This window comes from Vigna unguiculata, chromosome 10 (genome assembly GCF_004118075.2).
Source record: "Vigna unguiculata cultivar IT97K-499-35 chromosome 10, ASM411807v1, whole genome shotgun sequence".
Classification (NCBI taxonomy): Eukaryota; Viridiplantae; Streptophyta; class Magnoliopsida; order Fabales; family Fabaceae; genus Vigna; species Vigna unguiculata.
In genome coordinates, this window is record NC_040288.1 from 38,538,457 (window position 1) to 38,557,280 (window position 18,824).

The following is an 18,824-nucleotide window of genomic DNA, read 5'->3' on the forward strand; positions in this document are numbered from 1 at the left end:
ACACTGATTAATATATAAACATTTCAGAGATATGAGTGAATGTCTAGAGAAAGCAAGAAAAATAGTGTAGAAAATTCAAAAAACACATTAATTTGTACTGTGAATTGTCATACTCCTCACAAGTGAAAATTAAGTAACAAAGGTCGTGTCAATGCTTCTCTATTCTCTCATGACACACTATGCTAGTGTTCTTTTCCCTCTTTGATAATCAAGTAACAACGGTCGTGTCAATCCTTCTCTATTCTCTCATGACACACTATGCTAGTGTTCTTTTCCCTCTTTGATGAAATTCTCTTTTCAAAGTTCTTGTCAGAGCGTCTTTCATTATTCTACACCAATCTTCTGATACAAATATTAAGAGTCCCAACAAAAACAACAATGCAGAAAGGACAGAAAAACTTTGGCAAAATAGGGACATTTGGAACATTGTCACCAAATTTGACATTTTGAACAAAACTAAGAAAGTCTGTAGTATTGATTAGGCTGATCCCAAAAGCTTTTAGCTCTAATGGTACGTACTTGGATGTAAGTGTTCGCGATGCCAATGCAACCTTAATTTTCAACCTTGGCTCATGTTTGGCACGACTGTTTAGATAGTGAGAACATGCCTGGTCATACATTAGATACACATGATCCGATGTGATACCATGTCGTGGTCTGTCCACGTACACATTGATATGGCTACCTTCGCCACCTTCACCACCAGTACTAATCCTAAATTCCAAAGCCAAACCCCCAAATGGGACTTCCGGAACAACAAAGCCAAAAATGAAGCCTATGTGTGAGGAGTGCGGAGAAAGAACAGAAGAGAGATCCATAATCACGAAGTCATCATGTGTGGTCTTATGCACCAGCCATTTTGGAACTTTACTTCCAGGATATACATAGGTGCTTTGAGCATCCCCAAATAGGGAAAAATGTTGATGTGCAAATTTCATCATGTTGATTTGTGCATTCAACTCAATAGCATTGAGAGAAGGTTCATCCAATTTCAAGCAGTTCCAGAAAGCAACTCTTTTCTTATTTTCCTTCAGTTGTTCACTAACAGCAAAAGGGAACATTACACTCTCAAGTGACACACATCCACGGGCATCTAGTGTTTCAAGTGATGGTGGAAGCTCTGGTAGAGTTCTAAGCTCTCTGCAATATCTTAGATCAAGATGTCGCAGCCTTGTGAGATGCTTGATACTTGTTGGCAAGTTGTCAATGTAAGTGTATGCCAAACGTAGCTTTTGGAGGTTGCTTTGAAGTCCAAATGATGAAGGTAGTTGCTTGATACCAGTGAGTTCTAAATTCAACTTTACCATATTCTTTGAGGTCACTGAGAAATCCTTCAGTGACATGCATCCATAGAGGGAGAGATAACGAAGGGAGTCCAAATGGACATTGCTTCGTAGGCTTCTAAGGGAAATGCAGCCACCCAGATCCAATTTCTCAAGATTTCTAAGAGAGAAAATTGATGAATGCACACTAGTCAGCCCTACACAAAATCTGAGATCTATCGCTTTAAGGTTTGTGGCCTTTGAAAAGTTTGGTAGCTCCTTTAGTCTTGTTGATGAATGAAGTATAAGGACCCTCAAGTTAACAAGGTCCTGCAGCAATTAAACCAAATGAAAACAATATTACATGAGCTAATGAAAGTGTGAAAATTTTGGATAAGTTAACATTAATGAAGTGGTCCTTCTAGTTGTTCTCGTTTTAAATTTGAGTTCTTATACCAGAAAGAAGTCCCAAAAACCAATTTCTGTGGCAGGATAGTAGAACCAGAAAGTTTTGTGTCAATTTTGTATAACTAGCAAGGACCAAAGCTTAGCTTAGATACATTTCTCTTTAAACACTATAAAATTTAAAATAAAGATAACTCTAAAGATAAATTTAAGTTAAATCTCTTGAATTCATTGAATAAAAGTTAAGCTCAATATAAACATAATACTTACCGGTGCTTCTTGCCAAAGTTTTTTCAGTCGGCTATGTGGCAAGTTCAATTCAACAAGATTTTCAGCAGAAAACTTTGAAGGCAAAGATTCCAAAGGATAATGGGTCCAACGAAGATATCTTAGTTCATTTGATAAAGATTCAAGTCCTTGTGGAAGATACAAGCCTCCTTGATCCCCGAGGCAACTACAAGACCCTTTACTATAAAAGTCTAGAAAATGAAGTTTGCTCATCCTTGCAAATACTTGAGGGTTTAATTGCAGTTGTTTGATTCTTGACAAGTTGATGACTATGCTTCTGATAGCCTCGTCACCCTGCAAAAAAGTAGCACAAAATTTTGAAACATCGTTGTAAACTATTTTCCTAGAAGAAATAAAAGATTCTGTTAGTATATGATTTTATCTTTTACCTTATTATAGTTTAGCACATGATAAATGTCCTCAGGATCCAATAGTTGAATCTGGCTTCTGGGATCTTCAATTGATTCTTCTCGAGCAATCTGCCAAGCTGTTTCTTGTATAATGTTGTGCATTGAAACACCATTTTCTTGAGAAACAGTGATTAGAGCTTTATCCTTCAACCTTTCTAATCCGGCAACCACTGAATAATCATGGTCTTTCAATAAAAAATTTATATGCTTTACCTTCAGATTCAGTCCATCGAAAAAGCATGCAATATCTAAAAATATCTTCTTTTCATCCCGATCAAGATCATTGTAACTCAATTTAATCATATCATGGACCTTTCTGTTTTGCACTTTTTTGAGTCTTTCCAATTGGCTTTCCCAAGTTTCCTTATCTTTTCCATGAAGAAGATGACCCAAAACTTTAAGAACTAGTGGAATCCCTTTGGCATAGTTGACCACTTTCTTTGAAAGCTCATGGTACTCACTTTCAAGATGATTTTGCTTAAAGGCATTCAAATTGAAAAGCCTTAAGGATTCATCAAAGTTTAATGCCTCAACCTTATATATACTAGCAAACTCTTTAGCAAGTACCTGTTTATCTCTGGTTGTTATGATGATTCTGCTACCTGATCCAAACCAATCATGTGTTCCAGCTAAAACTTCCAGTTGATCTGAATCATTGACATCATCAAGAATTATGAGAACTTTCATACGTCGAAGCCTTCTCTCAATATATTGAGGCAATCCATTAGGTGTGTCAATTTTCAAATCTTCTCCTCCTAATAATGTTGAGAAAAGCTTTTTCTTCAAAGACATTATTCCATGTCTTCCCGATTCTTCTCTTATGTTAGCCAAAAAACAACAACCTTCATATTCAAAACACAACTTGTTATATACTTCTTCTGCAATGGTTGTTTTACCAATGCCACCCATGCCCCATATTCCAATAATACGTACATCAGGCTCTTCTGATTGTAGCAGTAATTCAACATGTGCAATTCGTTTACCAATTCCAACAAGTCCTCTGGATTTAACTTGTTGCACTTGGTTCAACCTCATCAATACGCACTTAACTATCTCTTTCATAAACTCAGCTTCGTCCCTGTGCCATAGAAAATGTGTAAATATCAAACACATACCGAAAAGTTGAAGAAAAAGCATAACCGAAAACACATACCTAAATGTTGATGAATGAAATCCTGATAGATTAGCAGCTTCAGTCAAAGCAGTTCTCCAGATTTGCATAGTGCTCAAACTATATCTTATTTGATGTTTAGCGAAGGCATGTTCGTAAGACCCTTTCTGATATCGTACATGTGAAGGATCCACTTTGTAGAAGATAGGTAATACAATCTGGCCATTTGTTCTTCTACACTCAACAATTTTCACAAGCTCTGACAAACACCAGTGTGAAGAAGCATAGTCCTGTGAAAATATAATCAATGAAATTGATGATCCTTCAATTGCACGAATAAGTGCTTCAGACAGTACATCTCCTTTGACAATCTTGTTATCTACAAACGCATTAATATGCCTTTGAGAAAACGCCTCAATCAAATGGCTAAGGAAATCTTGCCGGATATCTGTGCCTCTGAAGCTAACAAACACATCGTACTTTATCTGAAGGGAGTCATTGTGATAAGCAAAATCTGTCACTGGATATGAAGAATTATTACTATTATTATTGTCTATCGCTGCCAGCAAGACACAAACAAATATTACACGTTTGATTCTATCAAAAACTCGGAAAGAATTAGAATATGTCATTGGGTTGGATCGAATATACTCTGGATCTTTCTTCGTGTCTACACCTTTATCAAAAGAAAAGTGATCAGCAGGAAGATAAATCCACAAACGGAAAGATAAAAAGGTTTTTTCTAAAGCAAAAAAGGTTGTTAAGAAAAAGTACAGGAAGTAGAATAATAATCAAGTACAAGAGTAAAAGAATAGAAGAAGAACAATTATGTAACTCCAACCTCAAACAGCTGAATGCATTAATCCACTGATTAAATCAGCTTAAAGAGCTGGACTTAGTATCTGCAACAAACTCAAATTATTCTCAGTCAAATAGAGACAAAAATATACATCAAATGAAAATACCTACAGTAGCAAGATTCCAAATTAAGCCTGTTGTTGCTTTTAATTGGCTGGAATCCGTGACAGATTGAAATCAAACCATTAAACCCCTGCTTCAGAATGCTTAATTGGTCAGAAATCAGAAGCACTTCAGAGAGTTTTCTTGAACTTTTAATTGATCACTTTGTCAGTATAGTCTTATATATATATATATATATATATATATATGTGTGTGTGTGTGTGAACATTGATGAATGCTGAGATCTCCTAGTTTTTCTGCCATATATATACACACACACACACAATATATATATATATATATATATATATATATATATATATATATATATATATATATATATATATATATATATTAAGATAGTGAGTTTGTCTAAAACTGTGGATTAAACACAAAAGGGGGCGAAATTAAGAAAAAAAAGAGTGGATTAAACAACCTCATTATGACTGACCTGGAAAGACTATTTCTGAAATTTCAGTAATCAGATGAAGATTTTGTAGGTTCCTTTGAGGGAAGAGTAGTTGAAAGAGTTTCCTTAGGATGGATTCAGCAAGAGTTTTTGGGTGCATTTAAGAAGACAGACATCACAAGACAGGAGTTGACTCCCTCTGCGTTGGTCTTCTGTTCTCACACACAGTGAAGTCTCCACACGCCTACGAAATTTTGTGGCAATTTAAACTAAACAACCGCGTGCTGTTATAGTCAATTCAATGATATATAATTTAACATGTTGTAGGAATGTGACGCTTCGCAGTTTTCTACACATAATGTGGAGAATTCACCCATTTTGTATCATATTTTTAGCCTTGTATCAATAACTTGTTTATCTAGTGAGGAGTTGTAGATGTGTAAAGCTTACCCATATAAAAACCAGATATTTAAGTTTGATTTTGTGAACAAAGAGAATGTCTCAAACTCCACGTTTCATTACATCATGGTATGTTTAATTAACAATGAAATGAAAAGAATACGTTAGAAAGTGTTTTTATTTAACATCTATGTCACAATGGTGATGTCTCCCTCCACGTGCCTCTGCTATATTTGGTAACAGAAGTCTTCATTCTCATTTTCGTCTTAGAAAAGGGGATATATTAATGACGGAAAGTTTCACCAAATATGGATTATATGTATTCAATTAGATTGTGGTGAGAGAAAACAATTAGTACTGTGGATGGGTAATTGTAAGAAAAATCTATTTAAAATTGCACGTGTTAAGAATCTAAGTGTGAGTCCAAGTCTCACATTGGTTAGAAATGAGAAATTAGAGCACTGTATAAAGATAAAGATCTATAAACTCATTGTCTTAAAATTTTAGGTTAAAAGTGATGTCAATACTTTATGTGATTGGACTCAAGTCTCATTAGTGTTTGTTTTTCCCCGTGATACGCCTCTGTAAGACCTGAGAGCACCAAATCTTAAAATAGGTTTGGTTAATTACAAATTGAAATTCATAAACCCTAACCCTGCCTCTACTAGGGTCTGTATGCTCTCTCTGCAATGCTGAATCACGATAGAAAAAAAAAATGGTTCTAGAATGTCATTGATAAGTAGCTTCATACACCATGCTGCTGCTGACCCAGTCTTAAATTGATGCTCTTAGGACCAGCATGTGGTTAGGGTCGGTAATTGAGTCAGACAAATCGAGTTTAATATATAATTAAAAGCTAACATTTAGATTTGATTGGAACATGTTTGATTTGATTTGGATGATGAATAGCACTTGATTATGTTTCTATAACTACTCTGATGTAAGCAATTAAAATAATTTAATTATTATTTATTTGATTTTTCAAATAGTAAAATTTGAATATTTCAAGATAGAGTATGTTTTTTATACAATACATTTTTACAGCTTTTTATTCTAGTTCATTAACTTTTTAAAATTTTTATTTTTTAGCTAAAATTTGTACTTCAACTTTATCAATAAAAAAAAACATAATTAATATATGCATAAAGTTAGTATCAAAGTATAATATTTTCATGAAAAATTCATATGACTATATTAAATTAAAAAAAGTGTTAAATATGTTTGAAATTTTTTAAAATTAGGACGTTAAATTGAAATTCATATATATATATATATATATATATATATATATATTAATTTTGATATATTTTGATTTTAAATTTTAAAAGTAAATGAATATAAATTTTTAATCTAATAGCATTAAATTTTTTTTACACATTATTCTAAACGCAGTTTGATAAAAAAAAAACTATGTTTATTTATTAGACCTAAAGTGTATTAAAGTATGGGAGATAAAGAAATTTTAAATTGAGATAAAAATTTAGAAACTAAAAATATATTTAATCTTTAAAAAAATTACAAAAGAAAAAAATTATATATTAGGGGCGTAATTAATTCCTAAGTACAAATTCAAACTTTCATATAATAGATATTAGTTATGTAATATTTTTTGTCTTTAAAAGTCATAATATAGTTTTTGTCTTTATTGAATAGAAATAACGTGTTTTACGTAACAATAAATAAAACAATTTTCTTTTTTAGTTTACATGAATATAACAACTTTGCCAATACTTAATTGATTGAAATCGGGTTCAAAATTCTTATACAAAGTCTCATTTAAATCGAAAAAATTTAATCATAAAAAATTCTAATAAATGGTGATTAAGTGTATTTTTTTTTTCAAAAACTAATTACCAATACATTTGACGTAAACTGGTCCCTAAACTCCAGAATTTATACGAGATAAAAATTAAAAAAAATAATAATTTCTTTAAGGGATACCTACTCTCTCGGCCTAGTAAAACTTAGAACATGAGTAAGCTATGTAGACCATGAAACTGATGAGAAAACCCGTATTTGCCTTAATCATAAAATGAATAAAAGAACAAACTTATATCTTCTAATACTTCTTCTAACACTTGCAAGGCCAATTTATTCAGAAGAAGTCCTCTCAATGAACAAGGATTCCTGCGCCGAAAGCCGCCATAAGATCCTTCATAGATCAAATGTTTCTTTACTTGAAACAACAAAACTAGTTTATGCTAATCAGTCACAAAATTCTAGTTCTATTCATTTACTCAAAGGACAATGAAAACTCTTGTCGTTTTATGTGCTTCAACCTTGTTGAGATCGAATTGGTGGTTGTTGTGTTCATAGTTATCGTCAACCATATCATGACACGGCTCTATAACAATGTAACCACACACCCATTTCACCATTTATCCTTCTGGAAAATTAATGCCATAAGAGGAAATGGATCTCTATCCTTGGTTTCTGATATTTGGAACACTGGCAATTTCTTTCACGTTCTTCACTTTCATCATGCTTGGATGGTGCTTGGATACCAATCACATACGATCCCTTCCTACAACAGCCTTATCTTTTGATGACAAATTCTCTCCTTGCAAGAGTTTGGAGTCTCATTCGATTACCTTCCATTACAAGGCTGCAGAAGGCACAAACCAGACTGAATGTGTTATCTGTTTGACAAGTTTTGAAGAAGAAGAAAGTGTACGGAAGCTTCACACTTGCAAGCACATCTTCCACACCTTTTGCATTGACAAGTGGCTTGGCTCTCATTCAGGTTGTCCACTGTGCCGCACTCAGATCGATAAAGTGAGTTCCCTAAACAGTAGAATGTCTTTGGAAGAAAATGATCACATGATCATGGTCATTGTCAACTCCTGAATCATTACAATCCCCACTAATGGATACCGTTCAAAACCATAATTTGAAACTTGTGTATGTATTCATGAAATTCAACTTGTGATATTACTCTTTACTCTTTACATATATATGTTAGCTTCAGACATGATGGTAAAATCAGAATAAAACACATCCTAATTTCATATACAATCATTATTTTCAATGGTTCTGTGAAGACCTTCCCCTTGGACTCTTCACATTTTTCTCAGGTTATTTAACCTAGCCTGTAGATCGTCATCTATTCCACTGTCTTCATGGCCTGTTGATTCAGCTTGAGCAACCCTGTTATTTGCCGCTGGTGCAGTGACAGAGGTTGATGCAGGTGCATTCAAAAGCTGCATGTAGGACAAATGAAATATATATCATCATTGTCATTAACCTGCTCATCTATAATTAGCTATTTTCTGATAACTACTTACCTCAGAGTTGATATCAATTCCGATCTCATCAAGAACCTGATTAACAAGATCTTCTGTCTCTTCCTCCTCTTCATCACCTTCCAAAGCATCGTCAATTGCATCTCCCATTACCTCAGAAACCAGTTCCATCTTCTCATTCTGCCTTTCAAATTCTTGCATTATCTTCTGTAACGAAGGCAAATTCATCTGCCTATTCATTTGACCCATTGCTTTAGTAACTCCTTTCATGGCCTCCCCCATTGCTTGAGTGGATTTTAGCGTCTGAAATTGATATCAGAGTCCTTTTCAAACACTAAATAATAAAATCACTAGTAATACATAATTGAATGGATTTTAGTGTCTGAACTTGATTAGTATTTGATTGCTGGCGTAAAAGTAGATGAAGCCAAAACTATTTTGGTTTGTGATTCAGTTCTGATAAGTTGGAAGCATAACCTAATGAGTTGGAGAGAGAAAGGTTTATTGACCTCCTCAGCTTCTAATTGTCAAGTGTAGTCCAGAGAGTCAGCACATGGAACTGTTAACTGGATTAGGGTAGATTAAGTGGGTTGTTGTAATCCATCTTAATCCAAGGTTATGAATAAATCATCTTTAAGTATAAAGTCTTATATCTGGGGTTAGCACGAAATAATTAGCTGAGAGAGAAACGAAAGCGCAACAACATTCAGTACAAGCCCCACACAGAACTTGTCTTCTAGTTTCAAAACATACCCTAACATTTTATTAAGGTAAGTTGAATTAAATTAAATTGAAAAACATAAAACACGGTGGCTACAAACACGACCATGGATGTACCGTGGTCTTGTGCATCATCAGACCATCTACATTGTGAATTTTGGGAATCCTCCAAAACAAATTATTGCCATAACAACATCAATTCATCACTTGACAACTACAATTATAAACAGTTGCTGCAACATATCCACTTAACATTTGTTTCTTATTATTTCCCATGAAGCTTAGAATGTGCAAGTTAACACAATGCTAACCATACATACAACTTTAACTTATCTGCTAGTTTCCAGTAAAGCAGATTGAGCATGAAGAAACTTTCAAGTTCCACAATTTAACAATAAAAACGCACAAAAACAAACCTGAATTCTCAAAGAAACACCCTGAAGTTGCGATTTGAGCTTGTAAAATTTTTCAATCTGATGGCGAGTCCTGATGAGATCCTTGGCCATCACTCTCACTGCCCCCTACCAAATTCAAGCCAACCCCAAAAAACTGTTTTAATTCTGAACAATAACCAAAATCTATCTCATTATATACCTAATCAAGTAAACTCAACCCTAGACACCACCCACCCCAGTACACTAAATCACAATCCTTAAAAGCTACAAACTCCTCCTCAGACAAAAACAACATAAGAATGTAAAACACCAATGAAACACAGAATGAATAAATGATACCATCTGTCCTTGTTTGGCATTCTTCTTAATCTCGACAATCAATTTCTTTTCTTGATTCTGCAAGCCTTGTCTTTCCCTTTCTATTTCTCTAATGGACTTGTCCAGCATCCTTTTGTTCTCCCTCAAAAGCTCTGACACAAATAATAAACCAACCCAATTCCCAATTCAAGTTAAAGACACAATCTTTTAACACTGGGAATGCAAACAAAAATTGCTCTATTCAATCAAAGTAATCATAAAAACGACGCACCCATTGATAAAAGAACAAAAGTTAGCAAACAACCAAAGAAAAGAAGTACCTGCGGGAGTTTTTCTATTGCCGAACAGAAAACTCATGTTGGTTCGAACTAAGAGACCTTTTCCTCAGTGTCTTGTGTTTTGCCTCACACAAAATCGATAACACCTTCTACCTTCTATGCTCGCTCTCAATTTTGTATAAACTATATAAATAAATATAAATATATTTGCTTCAGTAAACTTTTCCTTTTTCTCCCGCACAAGTTTTTTCGTTTGGGCTTCTGAAGCCGGACCATTTATGGGCCTAAAATGAAGGTCCAATAAAACTGTTTCATGGTATTTTCTTTCTCCATCTCAAAAGTACATTATACATTAAATGTATTTTAGAAATAAATACAATGTTAGAGAGGCGTTTCGCAATATTTATACAGTAATTTTATTTTCGAATAGCGACTTTAACCCTAAAAACATTTTAGAATAAAATTAGCTTTATTTGCATAATTTTAAATAAAACATTCCGTAAAATAATATATGCCGAAAGGTGTAATCTGGAATAATATTTCATCATTATGGATATGTTAAAATAAGATAACAGAAAAATTATAATTTCGAAACATACGGGGGTGCAAGAAGAAAAGTATAGCGTCCAAGAAGAAAAATAGAATTCACTTGTAAGGTCCAGTCTAGAAGTTATCTCTTGTCAAACATAGAACCTAACCAGCTCCAGACAATTTCTTTCTGCACCTCCATAGATATTTTCCTCAACCGGTTTAATTTTTTTGTCCTATTTTGTTCTTTTTGGACTGTACAATTCAGATTTTTTTATTCCTTGATTGTATAATTTGGAAGAAAAAATAATTTTTAAATTATGTAATTCAAAAATTATTTTTTCTTTAAGAAAAACTTTCAAATTACACGGTCTAGGATCGTACAATTTGAAAAGCTTCTAAATTACATAATTCAGAAATTAAAAAATGAGTTTAGGATTTAAAAATCTGAAAAAGACAAAATAAAAATATAAAAAATGAAGGTCCATGAAGAACGGCCCCACTCCAATAACATTCCAGTCCATAATTCAGAAAATTCCACAATAATTAGCTATTAATTCAGAAAAAATAAAGAAAAAAAAAACTCACAAGATTTACAATTATCGTGATTGTGATTAGTTTTAAATTTATTTAAATACACATTTAATCTAATTATAATTTTAAACAGGTGATTTTAAAATTAATGGTTCATATTTTAGGATTTAAGTAATACTTCTCACTTTAGAGTAGTCAAGTCCATCACATAATAATATATCGAAAGCGTTGCCAAAGAGAAAAAGTCAAAATAACAATATGACAAAATGGGAAAATGGAAAAGTTGTCATAAAATAGGAAAGAAAAAAAAAAGTAGTAGTGAAGAAAAGTACAATAATTAGACAGTTGAAAAAAGAGAAAAAAAAAACGTTTGAGTAAATTTATTTTAAAATAATAAGATCAAACGTATGAATTGGCATTGAAGAAGTTGACAAGAGAATGATTCCATGTTAGGTCATGATCTTTGATCCCTACACATTGCGGCTCTACACTTAAGTCCCTCACTTTATGTCATTGCTATTTGACAATGAAGTTGATATTATAACAATGAGAAAATTTGAGATTCATGAAATGGTATAAACCCTAAAATATTTAGAAATAAGATCTTCAAATATTCTACGCAACGTAGACCTTTTGACAAAAACAATTTCAGAGTAAACAAAGTGAAGCCCTACCACTTAGCCATGAGAGTGAAACCATTAATGAAGCAAATGCTAACTTTTCCAAAGTTTTATATATATATATATATATATATATATATATATATATATATATATATATATATATATATATATATATATATATTTTTTTTTTTATTTTAAAAAAAGGAAGCATAATGGTTGCTTTATCTTCAAAATTCAACTTGTGTGTGCTCGGTTTAAGTATTGGTTGATGAGGTACAATTTGAGACAATTAGCATCTATGTTATATCTATATGAACTTTGCTTTATATCTTCAAAAGTTCAAAGATAAGAGGATTTTGTGCTTTGCATTACAAGGTTGTGATTATGGTCTTGGAATTCCACTAACTTAATTGTATCAATCAATGATGTTTAATATTGATTGATTTGATTTATTAATTTTCACAATATTTCAATTAATTATTGCCGACAATTGTTCATTTCAAATCGCTATTCATTATTTTCCACGCGAATAACACCTTGGGATACGCTTTCTACTCTTTTGTAAATTGGGCTTTCTTGTGTTTTTAGGCCCATGGGCTAAGACACTTCCAAATGAAAAAAAAAAAACTTGTGAAATAAATGTGGAAAGTCAATGGAATAATAGGGTTCACTATTGAAATAATATGTAGATATAATGGAATTGAAATAAGGAAGAATTTATAAGTTAAACGCTATTCACAATTCAACTTTATTTTATGAACTTGAATGTACGTCTTGGGCTAATAGTGTAGCACTGATGGAACAGTTTTGGGAGGTGGGGTTAGTTTGAACGTCACACTATCAAATAACATCTTAGTTTTTTTGCGTTCTCTACCTAAGTTAGATTTTTGGGTGCCGGTTCAGCATTAAAAACACACTCTATTAATATTTTAAATACTTTTTAATATTTTTTAAAATATTAAAAAATCAGTGTATTTTAAAAATACAATAAATCAACAATACAAAAAAATTAAAAAAAAAAGGTCAAATTGGGTATTCTAACCCAGTTTTTGCGTTAGAGGTGCAAGAGATAATTACATCTAAAATTAGTGTATAATAGATAGTTTTTTTTTTTTTTTCTTTCTAATGAGCCATAGTTATTGAATGTTGTTTTGGGTTGTGTTGGTTTCTTTCATAAGATAAAATCGAAGAAACTTTTGAGTTAAAATTTTCTCCAAATCCATCCTCATCTATTCAATGAAGTCAAATTCCACAGGAACACTGAAGTGATATTTAGTTGATGAGTAACACTGTTTAATTCAAAATTTGTATGCGGGTGATTTCTTTTCATTGATAAATTGAAATCAAAAGTGAGAAATAATCAAACCGAAAACATCACTGATTTAGCTTCATCCCATGAACTATGTACCTCCCAGAAATGTGGAATTTTGATACCCCAAATAGATTTTTAATTTGGTTTTATTGTTTCCAACAGTAAACACACCGAATACTAATGTTTGTATAGTGGCTTTGGGAGTAGAGATTAAGAACACATCTTTGAAAATGCATTCATCTCACCTGAATCAAATCCTCTTTCTTTTCTTTTCTTTTTTCCTTCAATTAGTGTTTGTCAATTCTCAGATAATCAACCTTGATGAAGAACAAGTTCATCAAATTCTTCTTTGAGGGAGTAGGTACTCTATAGACTTGTTTAGGTAGTTGAAATACGTAGCAGCCATTGCTGGCAATCAAATTTCCTTCAAATGGGGGCTTCAACAACCTGTCTTTGTCACACTATTTACCATCATGTTAACCTACCTAGGTCTAATTCTTCCCCCATCTATTTCAACTTAGGACTCTTATCCCTTAGCTAGGTCTTCCTAGACCAGGTCATAGTAGAGCACAAAATAATCAGATTTCACAACTCAATTTTTTATATTTTTAATTCATAGATCTTGTTAGAATTTCAAATCAAACACTCTTTGTACCGTTTAGGTTTAAAGAGGAAGTTTTATCGGAGAGAACAAACACCAATAAGACTTGAGTTCAATTACATAAAACATTAACATTACTTTCAATATAAAATCTTAAAATAATGAATTTATGAATCTTTATTCTTATACAGTGCTTTATTTTTTCATTTCTAAGTAATATGGGACTTAAGACTCACTATTAGATTCTTAAGATAGTATATTAAAGAATTAACTTTAAATATATGTCAATTTTATAAAGATTTATACATATTTATGATACAGTAAAACTTTCTAATCTCTTATAGAGGTGAATGTATAAGACATAATTACCTGTTTTTAACTTGATCGAGTGTCGCTCTCTCAAATGTGTGCATGTCAGAAAATGATTAGAAATATAGTACTCTACGTACAGTGCATCATAATATTAGTTTATAAAGGATGCAAATGCTTGCGGATGAATTAAGCACACTTTCACTGTGTGAGAGTAATATGTGTGCAGTGCAGGGAATGGAGTTTGACTATTTTGGAAGTGCTTTCAAATGATTTGATGGAACCACCAATAATCAATGATTTGAGAATGGCCCACGTTTAGGAATTTACTGCACTCACTAACTACAAATATTTAACCACTTTGCTTACAGAAAGCTCTGGTGCATGCATGTGATTCATCTTCTGCTGCATCATGAAAAACGAAATTGCACAGGTAGTTACCACTTTGTCAAAGCTTATCAGTTATCTTTCAATAATTTAATTTAATTTGTAATTGATCTTATAGGAAACTAGTATATAAGGTGAAGTTTGTACTTCATGTAATATATTGTGAATTAGTGAATCGGCTAAAATAGGTTATGATATCATGTTAAAAGTAAGTTTTAAGTCTAACTCAACTTTACAAAACCAATTTATAAGATGAGATTTATACTCATTTATATAGTATGAATTGATCTTATTTCTAGTCGATGTGGGACTCCATTGTAGTTAAACCTAAAATTACATAGTCTATATGTATTTTATGAGAAGTGTGAGAGAGAGTAGAATATAAGATGATACAGTGGTCCACATGAATAGTTGATGGCTACATGAACAGTGCATGTTAAGTAGAATAGGTAGTGATTTTTCCACGACTGCTATCTGGTATTAATTGTGGATCTTCTTATACACACATGAGTAGGTGTGTTTATCGATATCAGAATGACACATACATACATTAAAAGCTAGAAGAAGAAAGCTATTTAATTGAATTGTAAGGTAGCATGCCTGTTTCACCATGGAGAAAATAATTTGCCTCTTTTCCCATTAAAGCTGCTTATTTGTTTGGCCAAGCTTCATCAAACTTAGGTTTCACAGATTCTTTCAAAGGACACAAGATATACCAACACACACATTCTGTGGTGGGTATTGGTTAGGCAAGCTAATGCCAATAGCCTAATAGCAGACATTCACGGATTCTCCATATAAATATTATAACATGTCACTATCAATATTCTTCATGGATTATTTTGGGTTTTTAACAAAAGGGAGTTAATTTTTTTTTTTTATATATATTACTGATATTGGGTCGGTTTTAAAAAACTTTACAAATAGGAATAAGTCGTGTTTTACTTGTACGTCTTTATTTTGAAATAAATGGAATGAATGTTGTACCGGAGTCGCTAATGATATATACGACTTCAGATTGAAGTCTCCGATGACTTATATGACTTCATCTGAAGTCATGCATTTCATCTACGACTTCTTCAAAATGAAGTCGTACACTTAATCTTATCTATAATTTTTTTAAGAGTGAATCTCAATCGGTAATATAAAAAAAAAAATTAACTCCCATTTTGTTAAAAATCCGATTATTGTTCATATACAGGAGTTTTGTCATTGAGAATTTTTTCATGTATATGACATTAGTCTAGATTGTTTTTTTTTTGAAGGAATTCATTAGTGAGAGATTATGTAATGTGATTTGAAACTAGTTTTAATAAAGAATTCTTAAAACGGTAGGTGTGAGTTTCTTTTATTATAAATTCTTCAACTTTTTCATTTTTACCAAGTTTAAGACTTAACTCTTGTGAATTTTCAACAAATTGTATAACTTTCCTTCTTACTTTCAAAATTATACAAGTTACCAAAATTTCTTGTCCAAGTTGTCTACCTATATATGAACTCTATAAGATGATGACGAAAATCACATATTCTAGGTAAGGATCTAACAGCTGTGAAAAAAAAATGAATTGTGGTTTATTCTTGATGTTTACTTTTAAATGTTTGTGATGAGTTGTGAAGGCAAGTTGATGTTACAAGAAAATTATATAATATAGAGTTGAGATAGAGGTACAAATTAAGATTGTATTTTAAGGAAAACAGCCAAACTCATAATTGAAGTGCCCAATATTATAAGAAGTTATCTAAAGCCTATATTCCTTTGCTTTCTTCTTCCTTTTTTTAGCCTTCCTTTGCTTTCTTGTTGAAACATATATGAAAATCGTTTCTTTTTCTTTTTTTCATTTATAGCGTTCCTCTTCACCACTCAATCTTGAATGAAGTGTTTTTCCTCTTCGGAAATTTCCAATTTTAGAGTCTTATTTAATTAGGTCAAGAATGATCAAACTTCATAATGTTTCATCACAAAAAGTATGGATATATAATATATATCATGAACATAACTATTCAAAAAGATTTATGGTTGTTTTTATGCTTCATTTTAATATGAGTGACTTGGCATCCCACTTAGGCCACGAAAACCTAGAAACAACTCAAACTTTAAAAGGAAAAAAAAAACTAACATTTGATCAAATCTGAGCATGATGACAATATTTTGATAATTTCGTATGTGGATCTAGATTTTCAAGTAAACAATTTAGACTTCTTATTATTTAGTTTAATTTTCGTGAGTTATATTTGAATAATACATGCATGGATAGTGTAAAAAAATAATACTAATATGTCGAATCACAAATGGCATATACATAAATCAATTGAATTTTATAATAATTATTTTTAAAAGCATATTAATATATTAATTATTAATTACATTACAAAAAAAATTAAATAGCAATTAATTTTAGAAATAAAACATAATTAATCACTATATTGAGCAATATCAATTTACAAACTAAATATTATTGGTATCTAAAATAGGGTGTATTATGAATAAAAAATTATATTAAGTTCTGAATTGATATTTGAATTGGTTACTAACATTAATTATCAGGTTTTTACTACCAAAAAAATTATTAACTATCATGTTTTTACTACCAAAAAAATTATGCCTTTTCTTGTAATATTAACAATAAAAAAGAAGAAGTTATACACGAGTTGTTAAGTTTTTCTTCAAGTTTGTTTGAGTGAACTTTTGTATAACTACTTCTAAGATATTATAATTAAAGTAAAAAAGTTAATAAATTCCTTCATAAACTAAAGCTTGTTGATACATATATTAGAAATCAATTTGAAAAAAAAAACTAATATGAGTAAAACTACAATACATTAATTTTAATTTTTAGTTTATAAAAAAAATTTATTTATTAAAGTGAATGGGAAACTTATCTAAATATATATATATATATATATATATATATATATATATATATATATATTTTAATATTTCTTTAGTTGAGTTTAGCAATATTTTGTTACTGTAATAAGAAAATTAAGTTAATTATAAACCAAAACCACGACCAACCGAGCAGTAGCCACAGGATATTAAACTATATATATGAAATTAACCCTCACTTTATTAATGCTTCGTATATAGATTAAATAGATAAAATATTTTTTAAGTTGAGATCTTTAATTATTCGAAGGAGTAACGTACGAATTGAAACATTGTCTTGTCCTTTCCTTTTTGCTTTCTCTTTTACTTTTGCCAAATTTTACAGATGGAAAAAGACCAAACGGAAAAGAACAAACGAAAGAGTAAAAAACTGACAAAAATGCAGATTGTAAATAACGAGAATACCTTAGAATCAGTTCATATATACAACCGTAATTAACTAATGTACGATGTTACATGATAATTTTACTTGTTCTCAAGACGTAACAAAGTCTGTTTTGTCTTTAATATAAAAGATAAAATGGATGTACTAACATGAAAGACACAGTTCATAACCTCAACCAAACTTCAACTTTCACATCCTCTGCGGTGAAAAGTGACACATCAACTTTTTACGCTAACTTGGGACAATAATTATTCTTCAATGGTTGGACGAGGAACACGTTATGGATATATCTGATACAAAGATATATGTGAACTGCATGCAGAGCAATTCAATATCCATGAAACCATGATTCTTGCTATTTCAATTTATGCCAAATTATTTGAATTATAAACATATATTTATTTTTGTGTGTTGAATTAGAAAACTAGAAGAACATCATAGACTGCAGATTCTAGCTTTCAACAATTTTCGAGATTCTGATGTCTGAAGCATACTGAGCAACTGCACAATAATAACCATGTTATTGTCGACTCAGGAAGATGTCTTGTCGTGTTGAAGTTAACCGCTTGATTTATAGTTGTGCCATCATTATCATCAGAAGCTACGTGCATTAATTTTGTTTGATAGGATGATGGATGAAGATCAAAAGAGGAGAAATTAAATTGTTAATTTGGTAAAGAAGATGAGAGAGTGGATAAAATATTTTAAAATAAAAAGGATGTTTTTTATATATTTTGATTATATATAAAGGAGAGATATCGAAATAATATTATTATTTTTATTAAATTATATTATTTTCAATTTTTTGTAGCGATTTTGAATTTAAAAGGTGTTTTAAAGGGTATAAAAAAGAAAAAATATTTAAACCGTCTTAAGTTTTAAATTTTAAATAAGATTATTGAGTACAATAGAAATCGAGATCTAAAATAATTTAAATATCATTTTCTTCTTTCACCCACTAAAACGAAATAAAACTGTGATAGAGTTAACATTCTAACTTTTTGTTTCTATTTTTAAAAGTTATAAAAGATTAAAATGAAATCAAACTTATTATAAATCAC

General features: G+C 31.2%; 3 protein-coding genes across 8 annotated transcripts; 1 reads left to right on the top strand and 2 right to left on the bottom strand.

Annotated features, from left to right (window-relative positions):
• Positions 1-74: 74 nt before the first annotated feature.
• Positions 75-5,104, bottom strand: LOC114166154 (disease resistance-like protein DSC1). Of its 6 annotated transcripts, none has more exons than XM_028050830.1 (7): positions 4,888-5,104; positions 4,446-4,527; positions 4,318-4,378; positions 3,519-4,146; positions 2,345-3,443; positions 1,938-2,249; positions 75-1,592 (listed from the first exon to the last, which is right to left on the bottom strand). In XM_028050830.1, the coding sequence occupies exons 4-7, from the start codon at positions 4,106-4,108 to the stop codon at positions 330-332; spliced, it is 3,264 nt and encodes a 1,087-aa protein (XP_027906631.1). In that variant the 5' UTR covers positions 4,109-4,146; positions 4,318-4,378; positions 4,446-4,527; positions 4,888-5,104; the 3' UTR covers positions 75-329. The 6 variants fall into 6 exon arrangements, with proteins under 6 accessions (XP_027906631.1, XP_027906630.1, XP_027906627.1 ...); XM_028050829.1 differs by having other exon boundaries at positions 3,519-4,152; XM_028050826.1 differs by having other exon boundaries at positions 3,519-4,378.
• Positions 5,105-7,656: 2,552 nt separating this feature from the next.
• On the top strand, positions 7,657-8,091 carry LOC114165650 (RING-H2 finger protein ATL2-like). Its single transcript, XM_028050222.1, has one exon. The coding sequence runs from the start codon at positions 7,657-7,659 to the stop codon at positions 8,089-8,091; it is 435 nt and encodes a 144-aa protein (XP_027906023.1).
• A 57-nt stretch (positions 8,092-8,148) lies between these two features.
• On the bottom strand, positions 8,149-10,393 carry LOC114166158 (vacuolar protein sorting-associated protein 2 homolog 1-like). The gene is made up of 5 exons (XM_028050833.1): positions 10,240-10,393; positions 9,941-10,071; positions 9,623-9,727; positions 8,529-8,789; positions 8,149-8,444 (listed from the first exon to the last, which is right to left on the bottom strand). Exons 1-5 carry the CDS (start codon positions 10,274-10,276, stop codon positions 8,304-8,306), a joined length of 675 nt encoding a protein of 224 aa, XP_027906634.1. The 5' UTR covers positions 10,277-10,393; the 3' UTR covers positions 8,149-8,303.
• Positions 10,394-18,824: the final 8,431 nt, after the last annotated feature.